The 22,635-nt window shown below is 34.1% G+C and overlaps 1 protein-coding gene and 1 long non-coding RNA gene across 3 annotated transcripts; both read right to left on the bottom strand.

The window, feature by feature from the left end:
* Positions 1–2,896: 2,896 nt before the first annotated feature.
* Positions 2,897–11,031, bottom strand: LOC111384730. Of its 2 annotated transcripts, XR_002700955.1 has the most exons (6): positions 10,902–11,031; positions 10,702–10,758; positions 9,716–9,761; positions 7,675–7,752; positions 4,176–4,275; positions 2,897–3,167 (listed from the first exon to the last, which is right to left on the bottom strand). It is a non-coding gene; the product is annotated as an uncharacterized LOC111384730 (long non-coding RNA). The 2 variants fall into 2 exon arrangements; XR_002700954.1 differs by lacking the exons at positions 2,897–3,167; positions 4,176–4,275 and having other exon boundaries at positions 7,382–7,752.
* Positions 11,032–12,077: 1,046 nt separating this feature from the next.
* LOC111384727 (protein SPIRRIG-like) lies at positions 12,078–22,629 on the bottom strand. The gene is made up of 8 exons (XM_023009046.1): positions 22,621–22,629; positions 20,841–22,491; positions 17,630–20,692; positions 15,301–15,609; positions 14,973–15,152; positions 14,616–14,742; positions 14,346–14,492; positions 12,078–13,898 (listed from the first exon to the last, which is right to left on the bottom strand). The coding sequence occupies exons 1-8, from the start codon at positions 22,625–22,627 to the stop codon at positions 12,720–12,722; spliced, it is 6,663 nt and encodes a 2,220-aa protein (XP_022864814.1). The 5' UTR covers positions 22,628–22,629; the 3' UTR covers positions 12,078–12,719.
* Between the last annotated feature and the right edge of the window lie 6 nt (positions 22,630–22,635).

Raw genomic sequence — 22,635 nt, 5'->3', positions numbered from 1 at the left:
ACTCCTTGTAAGTCAGCAATTGGTGTGAATTTATTTTCGTCTAGGGGTGAAATTTTGGGTGGCGTCACTGCAATAGATGGCTTATCTTCGATTAGTTTGTCAAGCTTTTCTTTGTTGTTTCAATCCTGCATAAATAAAGCAAATAATTAAGTGTGAGATTTACTACAGTAAATGATATTTATGAAGTTAGGAAAATTGAAGAAATTTCTTAGTTCTGTTCGGTAACCATACTTTGTAGTCTGTGACAGCTACAATTCTAGGATTAATGAAAAAAGTGCTGTTGACTTTTGTAGAAAGTGTAACTCCTAAAAAAAAAATTCAATCATAAAGTTAGTTTTTATGTTACTTAAAATATAAATGTAAAGGAAATATTATATTTCTATTTGTTTACCGTTGTATGAAGAAACTTCTAAATTAGTCGCTCATATGATTGGTTTGCTTCCGATGTTATCAATTATTGTAATGCAATCATTTTCAACAAAAGTGTCCCACATCGTTAATATGATTGTCTCGAAAGATTTATCTATCAGCACAACATCTTGAAGACATGCTTGTGTGCCAAACTGGGTTTGGATAATTGTTTTCTGACGAACTTCTATAGCGATACCTATAACACCTGTAACAAGGAATTTGTGTTGATATCATATTTTGTATATGATAAAATGAATATAAATAGAACGATTATAAAATGTTAACTAAATTTATATTGGCTATAAGTTAGTGTGTTTGTAATCATACTTATCTCTGCATTACTGTCCATGTATCGTTCCAGTTTGTTGAATGCGGTGAGTTCATATCTCAAGAAGAGAAAGTTTAAATTATCCTCCTTAAGTTCTTCTATCTTTGTCTTTGCTGTTATGGTCCAAATTTTATCTTGAAGTGAGCCTCTGAACTCATTTATGTTGTCTCTCACAGTTGCATTTGATAACATGTATGTTTTCCCTAGTGTTAGCTCATCTGCAAGGGCTGTAATATTTGCGTCATAGATAATGGCAGTAACTTTGTTACCCTGTTCAAACGTGGAAACGAGTTCAATATAAATATATTAGCAAAACAAATATTTAGAACAGAAATAAGAAGATTTTTATAGTTATGAATATATATTTACCTCTAAATCCATTAAGAGAAGATTTTGGTAGCGGCTAACGGTATTTCGAGCAGTTTTAGGTGTTTGTTTTCCTACAACTATGATTTTTGCGGTCCAATTCTTTTCAAAAGTGGAACTCTATGGGATAAGTTTATAAAATGCGTCCATTCTTGATATCCTATGATTATGTGAAGAAGAAGTTATAACACAGATAGCTACGGTTGTCAATGTTACGATAAATTTGTTGTAAAAAAATTCTATTAATATTTCTAATTCTAAAAAAAAAAATTATTGAATAATCTAACGTTCTTCTTTTTTATTAGAAGATAATTATAGTAAAACGGTAGTAACGCGCAAAACTTACCAATAATAAAATGAAAACGGAGTTTTTAAACTTTGGCAGTTGCAGTTGAAGAGTGTGATGTTTATGATATTGTTATAGAATTTTGATGTTGAAGGAGAAAGTGAAGGTACTATAAAATAGTTAGTCGAAAGCAGATATTAATAGAACATGCGGTAGAAGAATCATTGTTTTAATTTGCAACCATACACTTGGTGCTGTAAAATATCTTTTTGTGTGGATGAGAATTAAGCTGAAAGAAAAATTTGTCATTTGTAAAATATCTATTTCACGTAGATCTATATGTAATTGATGATGGTTTATGTTTAAAAGTTTTACGTGGAAAGTTGGTACTATTTTTTATCATCATGTAGATATATATGTAGAGTTGAAAAGTATTTTATGGGAAGTTGGTATTTTTCTGTGTTAGTTTTTTTACTGGTGCACGTGTTCATTTTGAAAAATATCACTTTATAATTTGCTAAAATTTAATAAATGGTGTTAGATTTACAAATTGAAAGAAGGATTGTTAATCCATATGTTTCAAATATGAGTGCTTTATACACAAGAAAATTATTAAGGAACTTTATTTAGGAACCTGTGGGGATATTCTAGTCAAGCATATTAACTTATATTATCATAGGTCTTATCAGGTTAATTATTACTATCGTTGTTGTTTGTCATTTTTTCTTTATTTTCTCTTGGATTGATGTATTTTGAAGAACTATCGTGTTCATTTATTACATTACGAAGAAGAAAATTCAATTTATGGTCGAATAATGTATGAATTGTATGAGAAGCATTAGTTTTTAATTAAGTAAAAGACAAAATAGAAAACTCCGAAAGCCAGAAAATATAACAAAGCATACTATGATTAGATTCTTATTTTACAACTTTAGTTCTTGTATAAAAAAAAGCTTAACTTCGGAAGAAAAATAAATTGTATATCATAATACCAAAACTTGTAAAAGAACAAAATGATACTTATCAAGTATTTAACAATACTCTTTAATAGAAAGATAATTTTTTATGTTAAAAGCTTGTATGTACTTAAAAAGTATAAAAAGAAATTTTATAAAATTAAAAATATTTCTTTAAGGCATCCAGACTTGTTACTATTGTGTCTGTCCCCTTTCATGTTGAGAAGTTTTGATGGACTTATCCTGTAATAAATAAATAAAAAAGAATATATAAATATGCTTGAGCATGAGAGGAGTAAAACATGAGTTTAGAATTTACTGGCTAACCTTGTCTTCAAATACATAATTAGAGCTCGTAGTTGATTTAACAATTCATATTTGTGTTGTGTATCCAAATATACATATGTACTCATTAAAAAAAGGAAGCAAGTTTATTGGAAAATAAAAAGTAATATTATCTAATAAATCAAAATGCCAAGAAAATGCAATATAATAATTGAATATCACTTTAAAGATTCTTATGAAAATAAAAAAAGTATGATCGTCGCGTTTAAAGCCAGATATGCAGAATTTTCCAAAGACAAATTAAAAAATAAAATATATGTAAATTTTAGTTTAACCACTATCCATGTAAAGATATTATGTAATGAGAGATTGCACACACTAACAAAGTTTTCAACCTTTCCAATCAGTTCATCAACAGGCAATACAGCAATTGACTTGTCTTTGTTATTTCTTAGTAAAGAAGATGAATGATACGTTTTGTTGGTACGCATTCCCAAACCGTGCCATGTTTCCTTTGCTATTGCTAGCTGATCACCTAGTAGAGTTTATTAAATAAGGAATCAAGCACCAAAAGTAGTGGAAAGGATAAAATAAAACGTATAATGCTAATAAAACTAACATTTATTCATATGGCCCTAGAAATAATTCATGTTATGCACTCAAGTGACAGTTGACAATAGTAGTTAGCATCGTTGTATTTATTAGAATGCCAATATAGAGATTTATCTCAATTTTAAATAGTAGCATTGCTTTCTCTAAGGATAGTACCCTAACCTAATAAAAGACTAAAAGTTGCTTGTTCAACCAATAAACTCAGTTGTTAAATTCTAAATGTAATTATCAATAGCAAAGTTCATACATAAACTGAGTTCAACATGGTTGGCTATGTAAAAGGTGTACTTTTGAGTAAACAAGTAGTTCTTTAATTGATCAAAATTAGAATTAACTTTCCTATTTTGCTAGTAAAGTGAGTTATTTTCACAATAAGTAACTTTTACTTAAGATTAAATGGGAGTAACCTATCCAAATATGTTTGAAAATACTTTTTCACGTGTTTTTAAGCAAGGCTAAGGATGCTCTTAATCTCCTTTAATTGTTACTTGGAAGTCGAAAGATGTAAGAATTTTTCGATAAATGTATGATATCATAATATGCCAAGAATTAATTTTTTAAATAATAATCATCTGCAATTAAAAAATTCAGAAAATAGAAGACAAATCTATGCTTGCTTCTAAATCAAACAGTAAGTCAATTGATAGAGTATTTAGCTGAGCTGAATTTTCAATTAAGCTGGATTCTCGAATTCCTTTTGGTTTTTTCAATGTTTGTTTTCAGTGCCTTTGTTGGCATTAGTCAAGATAATTAGTTTTCAATAACTGATGAAGAATATTTATGTGACACTTCATATTCATTAAAGTGTGAAACTTTTGAAGGTAAATCTATTCTAAAAATGGAGAAATGACATTCTATTTCCACATTCCACTAACATAAATTGGTTACCAATCTAGCAAAGTATTATAACACTAACAAATCTAAATCATACCTTTTGCAAACTTGAGTTTTATTTGAAGTTGTCGTTAAGGATTCCATTGTACACATGTAGCAAAGAATTGAAAAGAACTTTTGAATCCCACTCATAGAACCTGTAAATTTTTTTTATAGCAAATGTAAAGAATGAAAAAATAGTAACGTTATATTTTTGCATGCAATTAAAATTTTGAGGAAATCGTTATACGATAGCATATTATAAGAATTTCTTAACAACAAAAAAATATACTTGTTAAAACATTTTAGGTATATGAATATATAAAAGAAAGAACTTCTTTGTACACAACATTTTTAGTACATGTGTTATGAGAATTGTCTATGCTTGATGGTTTCAATAGAACTTTTAGAGATGTGCTCGTTTTTACTCTTGATAATACTACATATAGCTGATCATGGCAGAAAAAACGGTTCTGGAAGATATAGATCGACAAAATCAAGTGTTTGACCTTGTGCTTTATTTATAGTCACCGCAAAACATGGTCTAATCGAAAATTGAGTTCTCTTAAATTTAATTGAATTTTTATCACCTCGAAGAGGTATAAAAGGAATCCTTGGTAAGAAAACATATTTTCCACAATATTCACCAGTTGTAATTTCAGCTAAAATAACATTTTTCTCAAATTTTCGACAAGTAAGGCGTGTTCCATTGCATAACCCTTCAGAAGGATTGATATTTCGCAGTAACATTACAGGATAGTTTATCTTAAGTTTCAATTCATTCAGTGGAATACCATTTGGTGTTAAAGTATTCAAGAAATCTTCTTGCAAGCTTTGTTCTGATTTATCGATTGCTTCATCAAAACTGTAGTATGTTAAAATTTCACCGGGAATTTGTTCAAGTAAAATCCTGTTAATATAATCAACACATTCATTCGTAGGTGTCAAAATAACTCTATTTACCATATCATGTAGATTGTCAGCATATGTTTGTATATTTGAAAAAACATGATGTATCAAAATTTTTAAAGATGTGATTTCATCTTCAAATGGTAGAATTATACTATTCGGAAGCATAACGCACTTACAAGTATGTTCTTCTTCTGTTCCATTTCCAATTCTAATTAAGTAAGTATAGAACATAGGATCTAACTTTGCTCTCATATTCTCAATCAATGGTAAATGTAAATAGGAAGGCCATAGGTCTGAAAAAACCAAGCTAGCTTTCATTACATCTTCTTTTTTCTCTCTCGACACCACTAGTAGAACTTGTCAAAAATCTCCTCCAAAAATTATCACTTTCCCACCGAAAGGCAAGTTACAATCAGTAATATCTTTAAGTATTCTGTCTATAGCTTCAATAGCACAATGATTTACCATAGGTGCTTCATCCCAAATTATTAACCTAGACATTTTCAACAACATTCCTAAAGCTAATTGCTTGCTAACGGAGCAGTTCACTTCATCAACTGTTTCCAAAAAAATTTTAAATCTCGAATGAGCTGTGCGACCTCCAGGCAACAAAGATGCAGCAACTCTGGAGGACGATGTTGCCAAAGCAATGAAATTTTGACTTCTTACACTAATTAGAAGAGCTTTGTATAAAAAAAAGTCTTCCCTGTTCCCCCTGGACTATTAATAAAGAAAGTACCACTTGATTCATTTTTTATTTTTTCCATAACTGTATCATATGCAAATCGTTGTTCTTTATTTAATTGCTCTACATAATTGAAGCCTCGTTCAATATTGAAATTGATTATTTCCTCTACAACCAGTCTTGTCAATCTTTGAGTCTCATCTATATTTACGAAGAATGAAACTATTCCGTAATCATTTATGTTTTTACCTAATGATTCTAATACAGAATTGATGTCTTCCAAAGCTTGTACTCCAGCATCTTCAACAGATATGTTTCGATGTATATAATCATCAATCATATAGGCTTTATATTTATCCCACAATAGCTTTGGATGATTAGGGATGCAAAGTGTAAGAAGTGTTGCAAAAAGGCGTCTTAAAGAATTAGGCATTTTGTAAATAATAGCTTCAGATAGACATTCTTCACAATGATTATCCGCTTTTAACAAACCATGTAAAAATGCTATTTCTCGATATGTATTAACAGTTACTCCATTTAAAGTTTTAAAACTGTCAAATGATGTTGGGGACCTCTAATATGATTCAGAAGAACATGAAGGAAATATCGTTCTCCTTCAGATGGATTGACTGTCACAATTCGTCCTATAACAATGTGTTATTTTCTAGGAGTCCAAACTTTCCCATTTGCATTCCACACAAAGTGTGTTGGGAAATCTCGATACAACAATGTTCGAGCAAATTCATTTGTTTCATTCATCCGAAAAAATTCTGTTAACATTGTTCTTCTCGTATACTCATTCCCAATAATAATAGATAAATCATCTTTATTATTGTAAGTTACGTGCTGATGATCTTTAATATGAAATTGTAAAGTATAAACAGTAGGATAAATTTCTAAAAAATTGAAAGAAAAAAATTATCCACATATCTTCAGGTGGAGATATCCATCTAGCTGATTGATAAGCAGAAATTTCATCAATTTCTTTGTCCGTTTCATTTCTACCTATGAAACAATTAATACGATCATATCCTTTATACACATATTTGTACAAATACTTCACTGTTTTAATAGAAGAACATACTTCAACGTTAATATAACAGTCAAATTTTGCACTTAGATAAGGATTATATGGTACAACCCATCAATTATCTAATATTTGACCTCTCACTTTAATAGAAATACAATTATTATGACGTCTATACAATGGATATGATTTATCACCAAATGTAGTACTGTTACAATAATCCTTAGGATATTTATTTTTACAACCACTGCTTGCCAACATACACACATTTCTTGGATTAAAATTTCCACAGGGACCGTGCATATTGTGTTTTGCAATTACAGAATGAAGATGCAAGTATTTATTTTTATCAGGAATTTCACATGACACTATCATATCAACTTGTTCAGTGCAGCAAATTTTATGGGCAGAATTGAAAATCAACAATAAATGTGCATGAGGAAACCCTCTTTTTTGAAATTCAATCATGTATATATATGAGCAATAATTGGGCCAAAAATATTATCTTTGTACAAATCCTTTTTTAATTTTTCTAACTTTGCTCTAAATATACGTGTAATTAAATCTGGTCGATTTTGAACTTCGTCATTGTATTTCAATTCTTCCGTAATTTCAGGCCAATTTTGATTACAAATTATAGTTAGAAATATATTTGGTTTTCCATAGCGTTGAACGATAGCCATTGCATCTAAATATCCTTTGATCATATCTCTAGGCCCACATGTGAAAGTCTGTAGTAGAAAAATCTTCTTACCAATTTTTGACCCTCTTGTTTCCCCATTTTGAATACTATCTACAATACCTTGATAAAGTTCAGCACGAATTTGCTTTTGATTGCTATGAAAATAGTCTAATCTGGTAGTATCAATCTTAACGTACATATCTACAACATATTGTTGAAAAGTCTACCAGTGTGAAGTAACACAGACTTACCAGAAGGTCTAATTTGTAACTTGTAAGAATAGTACTCCCGACAAGAAACCTGAGATCGTTTCTTCATTCCATTGAGCACTGCATGAGGATAAAGAAAATGCATCTTACGTCCATCTAGAACACTTACTTTATATAAGTTAGAAAACATACAAAAAAGTGTATTACCAAACCTCCGGTCTCTTTTTCATTGATTTCGGTTGCAAAATTTACTGCGCTAGGAAAAGCTACGCAGTCAACTAAATTTTGAGTTTCAAAATCTGTCTTTTAGTATCTTTGATAACAACCATAATAATAATGAACCCTATGTGAATCACCAGAATGACCATATATAGTAATATCACGAGCACGGATATTTGCATTGTCATCATCATCAACCCATACAGCAGCTACTTGAGATATCGAAGGAGTATTGAAGACTCTTTGATCAAGTCCAGGATCGCATCTTATTTGTATTCGATGGTCATGCAAATTAGTCATATTACTTAAAGACCTAAAGAATCTACTATATGGATTTACTTTCAAGATTTCAATCAAAATGATCAAAGTAGATTTAACAAAATTTTCTGAAATTTTCATACGATTTTCAATTTCGTTATCTGCATCATAAACATATAACTGCATATAAGAAGGTTCATTATTTTCTGGCATAAGTTGATTCACATAATGATATACTTATCCCTGAACTCTGAAAGTGTAAATATCTTTATATGTTCTAAAAAGTTCTTTATCATATTTTACACCAAACGAAGTGAAAGCAAAATGGTTATTATATCCACGTGCAATTTTCTTAAATTCCATGCATTCAGGTTCTTTAGAAGTAAATAAATCATACAATTCAGTCGGTGAATCAGGCATATAAAGTTTAACTTTTCCATCAGAACAACAAAACTCTTTAGTTTCTCTATAAAATTTTCGTGCACCACAATGTTCATAGTAGTTCTATGTCGGTAATGCATATGCATTAATTGGTATGTTCAATAGGTTAGAAAATCCTCGTACTTTAGAATGAACAATATTAGTCGATTCTTGATTTGAAGTGGAAGCTTGGAAAATAGGAGGAACAGTAAACTTCTGAGCATGGGAAGCACCTAAATTATTTTTTCCAGATAATGTAGAATCATTTATCCTTTTATGATAATCAATGCGTGGAGTTTGAATTCGATTCCTCCTATCCGTCTGTCTTTGATTTTGTTGTTGGCGAATAAAGGCAGTATATGATTTACTTGTGTTTTGAGAAGTACCATCAATGTTACAAAATCTAGATTCTTGATCAGCAGATGTTTTTGAAGAATTCATGGAGAACAAAACTTCACCTCTAATTTAATGAAAAAAAAATTCATTTTAGTAAATGAAAGAACAAAAAAAAATTATTAATACTACTCAATTTTCACAATAGGAAAAAAACTTGACAAACACAAATTAATCAGACTTTCACAATATTAAAAACTTGCATAAAGCTAAAGTTTAATAATAAAAATCGTTTACTTGAATGCAATAGTATTAAACATAAACATTGTTGCCTCAAATATTGATTAAATAAAATTTTAATAAGACTTGTAGGATTTAAATGCAGGAGAAAAAACATTACCATTTTTATATGATTTTTGTAAAATGAAGAGTTTTTTTTTTAAATATAAATACTATTATTATTTTGTAAATGTTTTTGCTATACTACTATTGAAGATGAAGAAGAGAAAGACTTCAAAAAAGGAACGAGGTTTTCATCTCTAATTTTAATGATTTTGCTCCCATCCAATCAACCTACACATCCATTATTTTTCTAATTCTATAATGTAAGTAATCCATAAAAAATCATGAACTTAATAAATTCATAAGTTGACTACTGGAAGTGCACAAAAGAATAAGGATAGCAATTGAAAGTAATAAAGCAAAAATATACAAGTTGTAAATGGAAACACACAAAATAGTCAAGAAAAGAACTTGAAGTTTTATATAAAAAAATATTTAAAGATATTTCACATATCACTAAGAAAAATTGAAAAAATTAGTGTAAAATGGATATTGTTTAAAGAAACTATACCTGAATTACGTAGAAATTGCCGTTAACAAAAGATTACACAGTTGTCCTACATCATCAGAACATAGAAAATAGTGTCAAGCACATCTGAAATATTGTCCCGTTTATCTTATGTTTTTATTGAAAGATAAATGCTAGTTAAGATCCACAAAGGATACAAAAAATAGGCCACCTATTGTCCTCTAGCACTTCATACAAAAGACTATTAACAAAAAGAAAATGTCAATACCATGGCATGCTAACAAATATATTGTTCGTTTCTTGAAATCAAATAGTTCTTTTAGACGTTAAAAGAGGACAACAAACATAACCACAAACTTGTTTGAACATAAAGTAAATTAACTAATAAAAAATAAAAACAAAAAATGATGGCACATAGTATTCCATATTATTAAGTTTGAAGATTTGATTGTATCAATTCAAGTTCTTCCTAAAATTCATCATTAGTATTTAGTATCCACCTTTCGATATTCTATTGAAGGTAATAAAAGATTTCCATCGATGAATTTATGCCTCAAAGAGCTCTAACCAAGTATCTTTTTTAATGAAAAAGTATATAACTAGAGTCATTCTTCAAATAAAGATTTCATGTCTCACCGTATATTACAAAAAACCAATTTCCCCCGGCTTTAGTTTCTTGTTGCCTTTTTCCACTTCTCCGTTTTTATAATTTTTACTGTTTGAAGTAGTATCCAAATATCAAGATGGTCAAATACTTCATGTTTTCCTTTTTCTTTTGTTCTCAAATCACGATGAGTTCTTTCTTCTCCCTCTAGAATTAGTAAAGTAGGCAAATGATTGAATTAGGTTTATAAGGTATGGGTAAAAAATTTAAAATCATCTCAACTTTAAAAGCACGAGGCTCAAATTTGAGATTCTTGCATAGGAAGTTATGAAATCACATAGTACATACATATTCGAAAATTTTATACATAGAAGCACAAAACATCAACTGGACCAAAATAAATAAATAAATTCAAAACCCTTACCTGACAGATCTCTCCACTACAGCCTTCGATTCCACGAGATAACTAATGTAATCTAACCTATACACATAAATAGCAACAAATTTTAGTTCAAATCTACAAAAAAAAATTGGAAGCTAAAATCGTCCATAATCTACAATACAAATAGAAAAGTTTCTTTGTAAAAAAATATTACTGTACGTGAAAGTAAACATGAAATATACCAGTGTCTAATTTCTATACTATTTCAAAGATGTTTTCTCGTTTCACAGAGAAGCAGAGGTAAAGAATGAAGGTAAATAATGAAGAAGAAACACGGCAAACGAAAACAATTTTCGTGAGAAATGATTTAGATAAAGCAGATTGGAATCAAAATTCACATTATACATTTTACAGACAATGACAAACTGCATTTATTATATGAAAATTGAAAAGACCATGTGACTCTAACTGTAATAATCATTTTGTCAAAAATACCTTAACTTAATGCTTCACATTATTTTCAATCAATTTTGATATTGAGGATAAAGTGGGAATTCATAACATTTACTAGCACCATGCCATAAAAGTCAAATTTGTAATAAATAATTTTCCTACTCACTGACATTGAGAAATGAATGCGAGCCCATAACAATTGTACAAGGACGGATGTGAAAACAGTAGAAAAGCAGTAGAAGTAGACTATGTGGTCCAGAGAAGAAAGCGTGTCCTATTTTCTTACATGAATAAATAACTGTAGCAAAATTGGATAAGTTAAATGTAATGTGAAAAGTAATGTGACATAAATGAATAGTAATATTAAACCCTCTTTTTAAGAGGTGGTAGATATAAAGAATGCACCTTTCCCATAACACAGACTTTTCAAATCGCAAAGATCTTCGGAGTTCAGTACAAAGCCAGTGCCATGGTGAGGGAATTTCTGATAAGTGTTTTTCTTTCCCCTTGAAATGAAGGAGACCCTTTTTATCTTTCTTATATTTTCAACTTCAGGTTTTTTTTTTTTTTTTTTTTTTTTTTTTTTTGAGCTAAGAATTTTATCTGTACACCTACCTTGTTATGAGCTAGACAAGAAATTATATTTTGCTGATTTAAATTTTATAGAGAGGACAAAAAGTGTTGTTCTTGGAACTTTAATTTTAAAAATACACTCAAGTTATTTCGGTCCACATTTCAGCTACTACTCAGAACCAATGATTATCTTGTTCTTGATTGTTTTTCACTAAATCAACTTAAAGCCTGATTTGAAATACTTTTAGGTACAAAAATATCGTATTGGATAACATACAGAACTTCCATTACTAATCCATTATGGATTTTGATCTTCCTAACCGTGCAATCATTTTTTCAGAGACTAAAAATAAGTATATCATTCCAAGCTGCAAGAATACACACATACAGAACAGGAGAATTTTCGCCTTGTTGAAGATATAATCGTGCGCCCCAATAAATAACTGCAGATAGTTAATGGATGAAAAACATCGACTGTTAGGTTTAGAGGGGGAAAAAAATACTAAAATCTTGTTGATTACCACATGAACTAATCCACACGTAAAAGAAGTAAAATCTAAACTTTGCCAGGGTAGGAAAGAAGGAAAGATGGAGAAATTAGAGCCCCCCTTTAATCTTGGTATATATACTAATAATCTAAAAGAATTATACAAATCATAACAAAATGCCCATCGCTGGAACGAAGCCAAACCAAAAAGGCCCATTCAATAGGTCTTATCCAGTGTTAAAGTCAGTTTGGATAATTTTCGAGCCAAGCTTCCATTTCTGCCAACACTTCTATACAACCTCATTATACACTGTCACATACCTTTCACTATATACAAGTCGTCTCCCTCTGGCAATCACGAAAAACCACAACAATTTGCAGCCATCAAATATTCCACGTCCTACTCTCGAAGCTGTGAGGCACACCTGCGACAAGGGGGAGTCTCTTGCTTCATGTGTTTATAGTGTAGACCCGGTCACTTCTTCCATGAATGCGAGAGCTCAATCCAAGAGACCTCCCAAAAAAATAAATACCTTCTATCCTTCGATCATCCCTGATTAATTGAAGATCTCAAGCTTTCATCTGGTAATGTCCATGAAATCAAATGGCCACCGGTATCCCCGCTCAATAACTGTTTGAGGTCACCAGAAAGGTGGAGGGCAGTAACAGGAAACTTATGAAATTTTAAAACCTTATGTAGGACCAACCTGTACTCGGGAACTTTACCTCCAAGAGCTAGCCCTCCTGTCAAATTTCCAGTCTGTTTGATTTGGGCAGACTCCTCGCTTGAACAATGAACCATTTTCCAGACCTTAACGGCTCCACTTTGGTGACCCGAGACATACCAGTTAGTTTCCAACCAATCAGAGAAGGTAGAAGCTGTAAGTGAGAGAATGAAGTCGGATGGAAGTTGTGATGTGTTGACAATTGCAAGGCAGTCCCCGTTAATGCTCCAAACTGCAAGCATCACACCAGCTGCAGTCACTATTTCTCCCGTCAAGTCATTCACATATATAGCAGAAACAGGTGAAGGGAACTCGGGAAGTTGCCTAATGAAAGCCAAAGAGCTAAGATCCCATATGATGACAGTACAATCATCTGATCCGCTCACAATCATCATGTAAGGCTGGCTAACATGAAGGCACGTGATTTTACCCGAATGGGCACAAAGAGCCTTCTCCAACTGCAGGTGCCGAAGAACACGTGGTCCGTCTTTGCCAATTCTCCAAACACATACCAAACCATCATCTGCCCCTGTAACTAAAACCTGACCATCATGGCTTGCACTGGCACACTGGATTTGGTTGCCTCCATGAAGATTCTCATGAGTAGAAAGAAGCCTATCTTGATCATAGCTCACAAATCTCAAGCTACGATCCGGAAACCCCCATGCAACATATTTGGTATAAGTTCTGGGTTTCAGCAAGTTATTTGTACCGGCCACTAAAATCTTGTCAGCGACAGTGACAATTTGAGAAATAGAAGATGAGCTCTTACGAATATCATGAGGCACAAGAAATGTAGAGTGCTTGAGCGGATGAGGAGGAAGCTTTCTATCAGTTCGTCTTTTCACGTGGGGCTTCAAGAACAATTGTTTTGGCGTTTGTCCAAAGTGATTTATTTGTGCCAGAATAGAGGCTTTCATTGCAGGATCTGCAACAGAGTCTATATCAACACTGCCTTCATATGTATAGTGGTAGAAGACATTCACAGCTTCTTCGGCTGCCTAATAACACCACAAGAATGGTCAAGATAAGCCCGGCATAAAATAAAGGTGCCATTGGATTTAGCAAAAGAGTTCATACATACACGCCTCTCAAGAAGTTCACAGAATCAAAAAATATCCTGGTTCACATATTTATGCAGTGGACAGTGAAATATAAGGCAGTAATTACAGGGTAAAATTTCCAAGTGGCTATATCAAGGGAAAATATATAAAAATTGGGTGGACTCCATCTTATATCTGTATTGCAGTTCCAATGGGAAAAACACAGTTGTTGCCATTAAGAGGGAGAACTGATAAAATAGAAACAAGATAGTCACTAAGACAATTTTGGAACTCAGGAACAGAAAAAAGGATTATTCAGTTAACAAATTTTGGTAAATTGATGCTCCACCCACGTCTAGATGATTATGATACCAAATTGTGGAGGCAGAAAGATGGGGCACTCACCTTCCCTCTCTGTTTATATCCAAAGATGAGGTCTATCCAGTGATGCAGATTCTCTGAAACATAATCAGACTCCAGTGCTTCCCTGTGCTTCCTGATGAATTCCCTAGCACTGCCCATCGCCCATGGAGGTAATAACACGTCACCAACCTAGCAGAAAACGATAAGCTATTAGGATGCCTAGCCCCACAGACCAAAATGAAAGAAAAGGGGAAAAAATTGAACAGAGACAAAAACAACTCGAGCTCTAAAATTTCAAAGAACTAGACAAACCTTCTCTCCCGATTGTTTCTCACCCAAGTCAAGATTGAACCTGTTTTCCAGGAATTCTGGCAAATAGAAGAATTCTGGAACTAGTTCCTTGACATCCGATGTATTGCCTTTCCCAGCAGCACTCAACCAAGTATCTCGTACACTGTTAAAAAGACGATCAGCAAAAGGGGAAAAAATTGAACAGAGACAAAAACAACTCGAGCTCTAAAATTTCAAAGAACTAGACAAACCTTCTCTCCCGATTGTTTCTCACCCAAGTCAAGATTGAACCTGTTTTCCAGGAATTCTGGCAAATAGAAGAATTCTGGAACTAGTTCCTTGACATCCGATGTATTGCCTTTCCCAGCAGCACTCAACCAAGTATCTCGTACACTGTTAAAAAGACGATCAGCATGGTCAAATTGTCCCCCCTGCAGCTTCTGATTTTCAACACTGAATGGTGGCAGGCGTAAAAGGTAGAAAAGAACAATTCCAGCACTGGAATAATGAGAACCATAATGAAATTTGGGAACCTCTGGATCATCCCAGCTCTCATATCTGAGGTAATGATAATAACAAGAACAGATCAAGAATACAACAAATCAAATAAAAGAGGTTCATGTCCAAGAAAGAAACATGAAGTAAAAAATATAAAAGAAAGAGCTGGAAAGAAACTAGTAGCAAACAGGTTGATAGAAGTGCCAACCTCTTTCTGAACTCCTCTTCTCCTTCGGATGTTTGACAACCCATTGGTTTACCAAGGTTACGGAATGTTTTAGGGTCAGAAAAGTCCAGATTTTCACTCTCATAATCTGCCAAAACCCAGGGGAACACTGGATACTGGGTGAGATCACTGTACCCACGACCTGCCAGCGTGTTAAGATGCATGAGGTACTGGAAATTGCTAATTTCTCCATTTTGCCACCTCTTGGAAAAGGATTTGGCCATAACCTTAAAAAGACGGCTGCCCTCATTGCTTTCCTGTTTTGTTGACCCCGATATTGTTGTGTCTAATCTGTTGCACAAATATAAATGTACTGTCAAGCTCAAAATCTTCCAAGTTAAAATTATTGGCAAGACATTAAGTGCTGAAGCATAGCAATTGACGAGAGAAATATTTTAAGTCAGAAATAGAGGCAAATCAAGAAATTATAATTAATAGAATGCCAAGACTAGGAAATCAAACTTGTCATTGCAATATACCTTGATCTAATAAGAACGCTCATTCATCTTGTCAAACACGCGATATTAACTATATAAAAGCAAAACAAACATGTTCTAAAGTCTGAACATGTCCAAAACGAGAAAAGTTTCAGTGTATGTTGGTATAATGATCCTAATTATAAAATTATAGCTTATAAGAATTAAAAATGAATTTTTAAACATCTCGAAAGCTTAGAATTTAACAAAGAGAGATTATTATAACATCATAATACATTTTCTAACCTGAATAGCCATTTTTAATATTCTTTCTCAATATACAAGTAAAAGAATCAAAAACGGAAGTCTAAAATAAACTCCAAGGACATAGCTATCAAACTACAAAGCTAAGGCAGCTCCTCTAAACCGGTATTCACGCTCAGTAATAAGAGATGAAAGAAAGGAATCTTCCTGTATAGCCAGCTGTGTTCAGAAAGGCACTATCATTTATTTGTTCATTCTTTATACTTGTTTAAAATAAATCTTCATTTGAAAAATTAAGATACCTTATAGACAGCTGTGTTCAGAATGGCACCATCCTTGATTTGTTCATTCCTTATTCTTCTTTTATCAAATAAAGCTTAATTTCAACCATCCATACTTGGCAAACTGAATTATCTTTATGGATGATTCTCATAGGTCAACAAATCTTAATTTGAACCATCCATACTTGGCGAACTGAATTATCTTTATGGATGATTCTCATAGATTAACCTTGAAGAGTTTGTGCCTTCATAAATTAATTACAATGTTATTGTGACAAGCATCAGACACAAAAACTTCACTTTAAAATATCAAATGTTTCCTATAAGCTTCAATCCCCTGGTTGTCGCCTACTAAAGTTTTGTCTAATCCCCAAGTTCAAGCTCCTTAGCTTTCATTTATGATTGTGAAGTTTCGCTAGCAAGGATAAAAGTGATAACTGTCCCAATCCTCCCAGTTCCAGCAAGAGTAGGAAAGAAAGTGCAAAGACTTGTTGCACGGTGTTTGATTTCAGGGGACATAAATGGGTCTGAATTATCTGTTACATTACATAGACCAGTCTCATAAACTCTCATGATTGTGTTACTAGAAATGAAATTGAAACTGAACAAAATGTTAACTGGAAGCATGTATAGAACAATTTGCAATTTGTGACCATGTAGAGCATCAAAAGCAAAAGAAAAGAATATAGGTCAATGTTCCGCTCAATGAACTCTGAGGCAGTTTAACATTGATCAACAAATTCAGAAAAATCAATCATAACCTATGCTGTCATATTAGTGTTCCATGCAAAAGGAGAGAACTAATAAACATAAACAAAGAGCAGCATATGCAGACATCACACCTATAATTCAGTACTACGCACTATTCAGCGTAAAATAATATTTTTAATGATATAAACATCTATTGAGGTTCACCATTGGCACATATAAATGTCATATCGGGATAGAGACCAGAAACAAAGGAGGAACACACATAAGTCTTTAGAATCATACATCTGTGGAAAATAGAATTTTATAGAAATATTTTTAAAAACTATTAACATAAAAACCGGACAATAACTTCTTTTATCTTAACAACACAGGTGGTTTTGCCAAAAGCCACCAAATGCAACAGACAGGTACCAGCACATCATAATCACACTGACAGCGAAGTATCAGATTAACAGAGTACTATGGCGTATAAACATCAGCTATGTAACCGCCTAAAATAAATTGACCTTATAGTCTATCAAACAGATATCATTATTGTTGAGTAGCTATGCACAAAAAAACAGCAAAAGGTGTACAGAACCAATGGAAAAATCAAACACAAGGAACAAGATTATAAGCAAGAGGATTAAAGTAACATACATGCTGTTTCTTGGCAGATTCATGGCCATCAAATTTTTGAAAACTTCTTCTCTCTCCTTTTTGTGGAAAACCAGAAGGTCATTGCAACCATCCATGCTGAAAATCTCGATAGCAACGGGACGAAGTTGATAGTCACGCTTCAGAAGCTCGTGAACACTGTCAAGTTTCCACATATGCCAAAGATGGGGCACATTACCACTGGTACACACCTTTTCCTTTCCCCATGCACCACCATTATATGCCCATGCCCTACCCCCAGCATATACTTTCACTGTAGCACCCCAGGATGAAGTTGACTTGGAATTGGAATCGATAGAGAAATCTTTTTTCACACCCAAGGCCTGATCGATGACAGAGAGATCATCTTCACTCTCTTTTTCACATATACATCCAGAATCATCAATGTAAAAATTCTCAATGACGTATAGTGATAGTTCTCCAATCAGAAAAATACCATCATGCTTATCCAGATCCACCACTCTTTCACAGTTATACTTGTACTTGATTTTTTCAAGAGGTTCAAGATAAGGTCTAATCAAATATTCACCATTGTCGTTTAGTTCTTTGTCTGATTTGTCCTCTGCCACTCTCACTTCATCAACTTTGATTGAAGAAGATTGCCTTGGTGATCCTAGATCAGACTTTCCATACATACTGTCTGCTCTTTGAGTAGAGGCAGCACTGGACTTGATACCAAATTCAGCAGCTGAATGAAGACTTGCTTCATTTATACTACTATCACGATCATCATTCCATCCAACACCATTAAAAGCTACATCTTGAGCATCATCAAATTCTTTGGAAATTGATTCATCATACAGAACAGCATTAAAAGAATCTTCTTTTGTCTTATCATTTAGATGATTGAAAATAGGATCGAAGTCAGTATCAGAGGCATTGAGTTCATTTTCAGTTTTCTCCTTGAAAAGTTCTCCTTCTCCTAACTCAAATTGTCCATTCAGAATATTTTCAATAGAATCGATCTTTAATTTGCACCGCTCCAGCTTTTTGCGCATCCTGTATGGACCTTCGATGGGGCATAGTTGCCACTCAGGCTCTTCATTCAGGGAAGATTTACCAATCGGAAATATTCCTCTCTCATGCACAAGTTGCTGAAGATGAGTTTGCCATTCACTTTCAGCATGAAGGACCCATCCATACTTATCCTGACGAATGACTCTTAGTTCAGTAGCCATCACATCACGAACCAATTCAAGTGCGATTCTCCGTTCATTCACCTGTTCCCAATGTCTTAGGTCTAATTTTGAGGTGTCACGGGATTTTCTCCCCATTTCTCTCTTACGACGACTATCCATGCCTTTTATTCTCACACCAGGAAACTTTGTTGAACCTGTAATGAACTGTACCCACATTATGGCAGCACACTGTTCCAACACTTTATTGACAACCTGTTCAGAACAATGAAGCCACTCAAAAAATTCACATATATCTCCAGTCAAAAGCTTATCAAATCCACCATGTAGAACATCCAAAGGTGGCCCTTGATTTGGTTTCGAGACAAGCAAGTCTTCAAGTGTAGCCCTACGATGTACCAGAAGATACTTGAGAACATCAACAGCCATATTCCGTGCATTTTGTCTCTGATCATTAAGAAGAGAGATCAAATTTATACAGAGACAGCAATTAAGATCAGTGTCAAGATTACTAGGACAAAATATAAGTCGCCTGTGGGCAACCAGCAACTGTAGAATCGTGAAGATATCAACCCCTCCATCCTCTGATGATGAGTTAGGAGTCAATCTTTTCTTTTGTTCATTCCTCAAACCCAAGCGTGAAAGAAGATCATCTTCCCCAATGCTGATTAAGAATGATGGCAGGAAACAGAATAATATCATTCGGTTCATATTTTTAAAAAGTGCATGTATATAGGCATCAAGTTGCCTGCTTCCTCTTCCAATAGAAAGAATTCCTTTGCCGCTCGGAACTGCATCTTCAATCCGACCATCTTTGTTTGCCAATTGTAACATAGATAACAAGAAATCCAGAGTCTTCAATACACCAGCTGGCTGAGGAAAAGCTCCCATGTATACGCGATCCACTATCATCCAGCACAGTGCATCTAAGTTCAAGGACCAGCGGCTCTTATCAAGCTTTTTCTCATTTTCCTCATCATCCCGCAAGAGACGTCTTTCTAGGAAGTTCATTAATCTAGTAAGGCATAATCCCTGGAAAACTAAAACAGATTCAGCATCAACATAAAGAGGTGCACTTTCCAAAATAGTCTCCACCATTGGTGCAGCTTTCATTTGCTCAGTCACAAAGTCAGAAAGAATTTCTGCCATGAAATCTAAAAGAGCAGTAGCTCCAGCAGAACAAGGGCCACCTCCATAGCCAGAATCATCAACTTGGAGAAGAAGTGTCGGACTAATTGTGAGGAGTGTGTTTGAAGCATAAAGTCCCTGAGAACTGGACTTTAACAAGTCTGACGAGGAATCAATTTCATTCATAGATGTAGAAGACTCAACAGACGGAGTGGATGCAGACTGGCCTTTTGATTCATTTCGGCTGGCACCTCCCAACCAAGATGTCAATGCTAAAACTGGGGACGAAGAGGGAGTGAGTGGAATTCTCAAGTTAGATCTCTCAGATAAAATAGGAGATTCAACCATGGTGAAAGAAGCAGAACTCTGTGCATCAGCAGGGTGGATGTTATCTTGTGTGCTTTTCACATCACGGTAATTAAATTCGTTACTGCTAGAGGTGGCACTGGAGACCTGGTCAACTGCTTCAGCATCAACACTCAACACAGCTTGCACATCTTCTTTTACTGACTTATCCAATCTGTCCTGGGTTGAGACAACACTTATCTCCGATTTATCACCACCTATATTATTCGGGAAAACGGGCATATCTTCCAAACTAGCACTAACCTTCCCTTGAGGAAGGTTATCTATACTGATAGAGATCTTTAATGACTGTTCCTGTTCATTAGGCAAGCTAGAAAATGTATTCTGGGAACTACTAGTATCATCAGCATCATTTGAATTCTTGTCTTCCGTTTTTACGGTGAGTTCTCTTGCCAATGTTACAGCTTTGGCAGCCCTGAATAACAGAGAATAACCTATTCAGTTAACTAGAGATCAATTAAACACAGCCAGACATTTTGAAATTTTAAATGTATAATATATCAAATATGATAACCAATCTAATAGAATCAAAGGATGATAGTCAACAGGTATAAAGAGTGCACCTGACACAGGAAAAGTAGAGGTCAATACAGCTTTCAAGAAACTCATTCCGTCTGCAGACAGCTGAAAAGATGGGGCACATTTTCGCTAGATCAACCATAAATCTTAGTACCGAAGTGGCAGCAGCAGGTGCTGATGCCTCTCCGCCCATTAGGCGAGCAGCATAAGTTTTGTGCATCAGAGCTTCACCTTGAAGCTCTCCAGCCATGTCTAAATTTCCATCCACAAGCTCTGCCACAAGGCCAGCACCAACCTGAGAAAGATTGCCGGTTTGATGTGCAAGCATCGATTGCATGCATAACCTGTCAAATGTTGATTTTGCCATTGCAATCACAGATTCCAACAGTTCCACAAATTTCAACTCTCCACAGTTTCCATAACTTGGCATAAGGGCATGAAAGTCGAGCATACGGACTTCTGGTAATCTTGGATATACAGGCTTGCCAAAAATTAGACAAAACAAAATATAGTATATTTCAGGGGAGTCGTAAAAACTTGGAAGCACCCTTGCCAAACCTTGATAACCTCCGCTGGAGCGAAACTTAAGTGCAAATGTAGGAGAAGATGCAAGACATACACCTAAAAGAGTCATGACCCATCTCATACTGGTAGGATGAACAGCTTCGTCAAGAAAATAAGTAATTAGTTTTGATGACACAATTTTATGCCACTGCTCAAGTAACTCCTCAGATTGAATAGTCACCTGCAGATCAATTAGCATCTCAAGTAACATATTTCTTACAATTACATGCTTCCCCATTGATTCTCGCACAATTTGATGGTGGGAAGTCAGTTCAGGTGGATCAAATGTCATAATCACATACCGAACAACAAGTTCCAATTCAGAAGGAAGGAACCCATCCTCCAAGATGACCCCCAACAACACAACAAGCTTCTCCAATACAGGCACTTCAACATCACCCCTCTGTAGAGTCACAAGTAAATGCTGAACAAGGTTAATTCTGCGAAGAATCGTAAGGTTATGATTCCTATACCAATGCATGGAGACTAGATTCTCTAGAAATCCCAGTAAAGCAATCTGAATTGGAATTGGAGCAGTCACCCAGAGGGTCCAGTCCAACAAGATGTGTTCAACCATATCAGCATTTGACAAAACAATGCAATTAGATGTTTCAGTGGGCATATCGGTATTGTCCAACTCCGATACATGACTGAACGAATCTTTCTGTGCAGAGAAATCATCCATATCTCCGTGAGACCCAACTGATGAAAATTCATCATGGAACTTGGCCAAATTAAGATCCTCAAAGCTTACTTCACTAATAGTTGGAGCCGGTGCCGGGGAGCTCTGTGAGGTTCGAGTTTTCTTTGGTTCAGAGAAAGAAGCCTTGCATGCAGCAATCTGAAAAAAGATATCAAGAGACTGCATGTCAAACAATGACATTTTGCGATGAAGAAAAAGTGAAAGCAAGTGGTATCCTCTGTATTTCTGCATGTCTCGTATATTCTGAGGATTCTGATGAAGGGCACTTGCAAGCAGTGTCAAAGCCATGTGAAGCATGTCCCTCGTTTCAGCAGCTTCTACAAGAGCAAGGACAACAGCCATTCCACCAATAGAACGGATTGCATCACCAATGATGGAATGCTTACAGACATAAATATCCCCGAGAAGTCGACCAAAGCGTGGTATACCTGGGCAGAAATACACAAAAAATAAAATAAAATAAAGTAATTATAGCGAAATCAAGATAAATACAATTATGTCTGATTTTCAAATCAATCACGAGACTAAAGTTCACTAGATGAATGAAGTCAACTAACCCCCCATGGGAGAAG

This window comes from Olea europaea, unplaced genomic scaffold (assembly GCF_002742605.1).
Source record: "Olea europaea var. sylvestris unplaced genomic scaffold, O_europaea_v1 scaffold2986, whole genome shotgun sequence".
NCBI lineage: Eukaryota > Viridiplantae > Streptophyta > Magnoliopsida > Lamiales > Oleaceae > Olea > Olea europaea.
The sequence above is the reverse complement of the archived record's forward strand: the minus strand, read 5'-3'. Positions and strand labels throughout refer to the sequence as shown.

What these genes read in the sequence shown, in the direction of transcription:
- LOC111384727 (XM_023009046.1), bottom strand. An exon ending in GAAGAGGAGTTCAGAAAGAG is followed by an intron (nt 15,153 to 15,300) that starts GTTGGCACTTCT and finishes TCATTACCTCAG; the next exon opens with ATATGAGAGCTGGGATGATC. An exon ending in GATATAAACAGAGAGGGAAG is followed by an intron (nt 13,899 to 14,345) that starts GTGAGTGCCCCA and finishes TGGTGTTATTAG; the next exon opens with GCAGCCGAAGAAGCTGTGAA.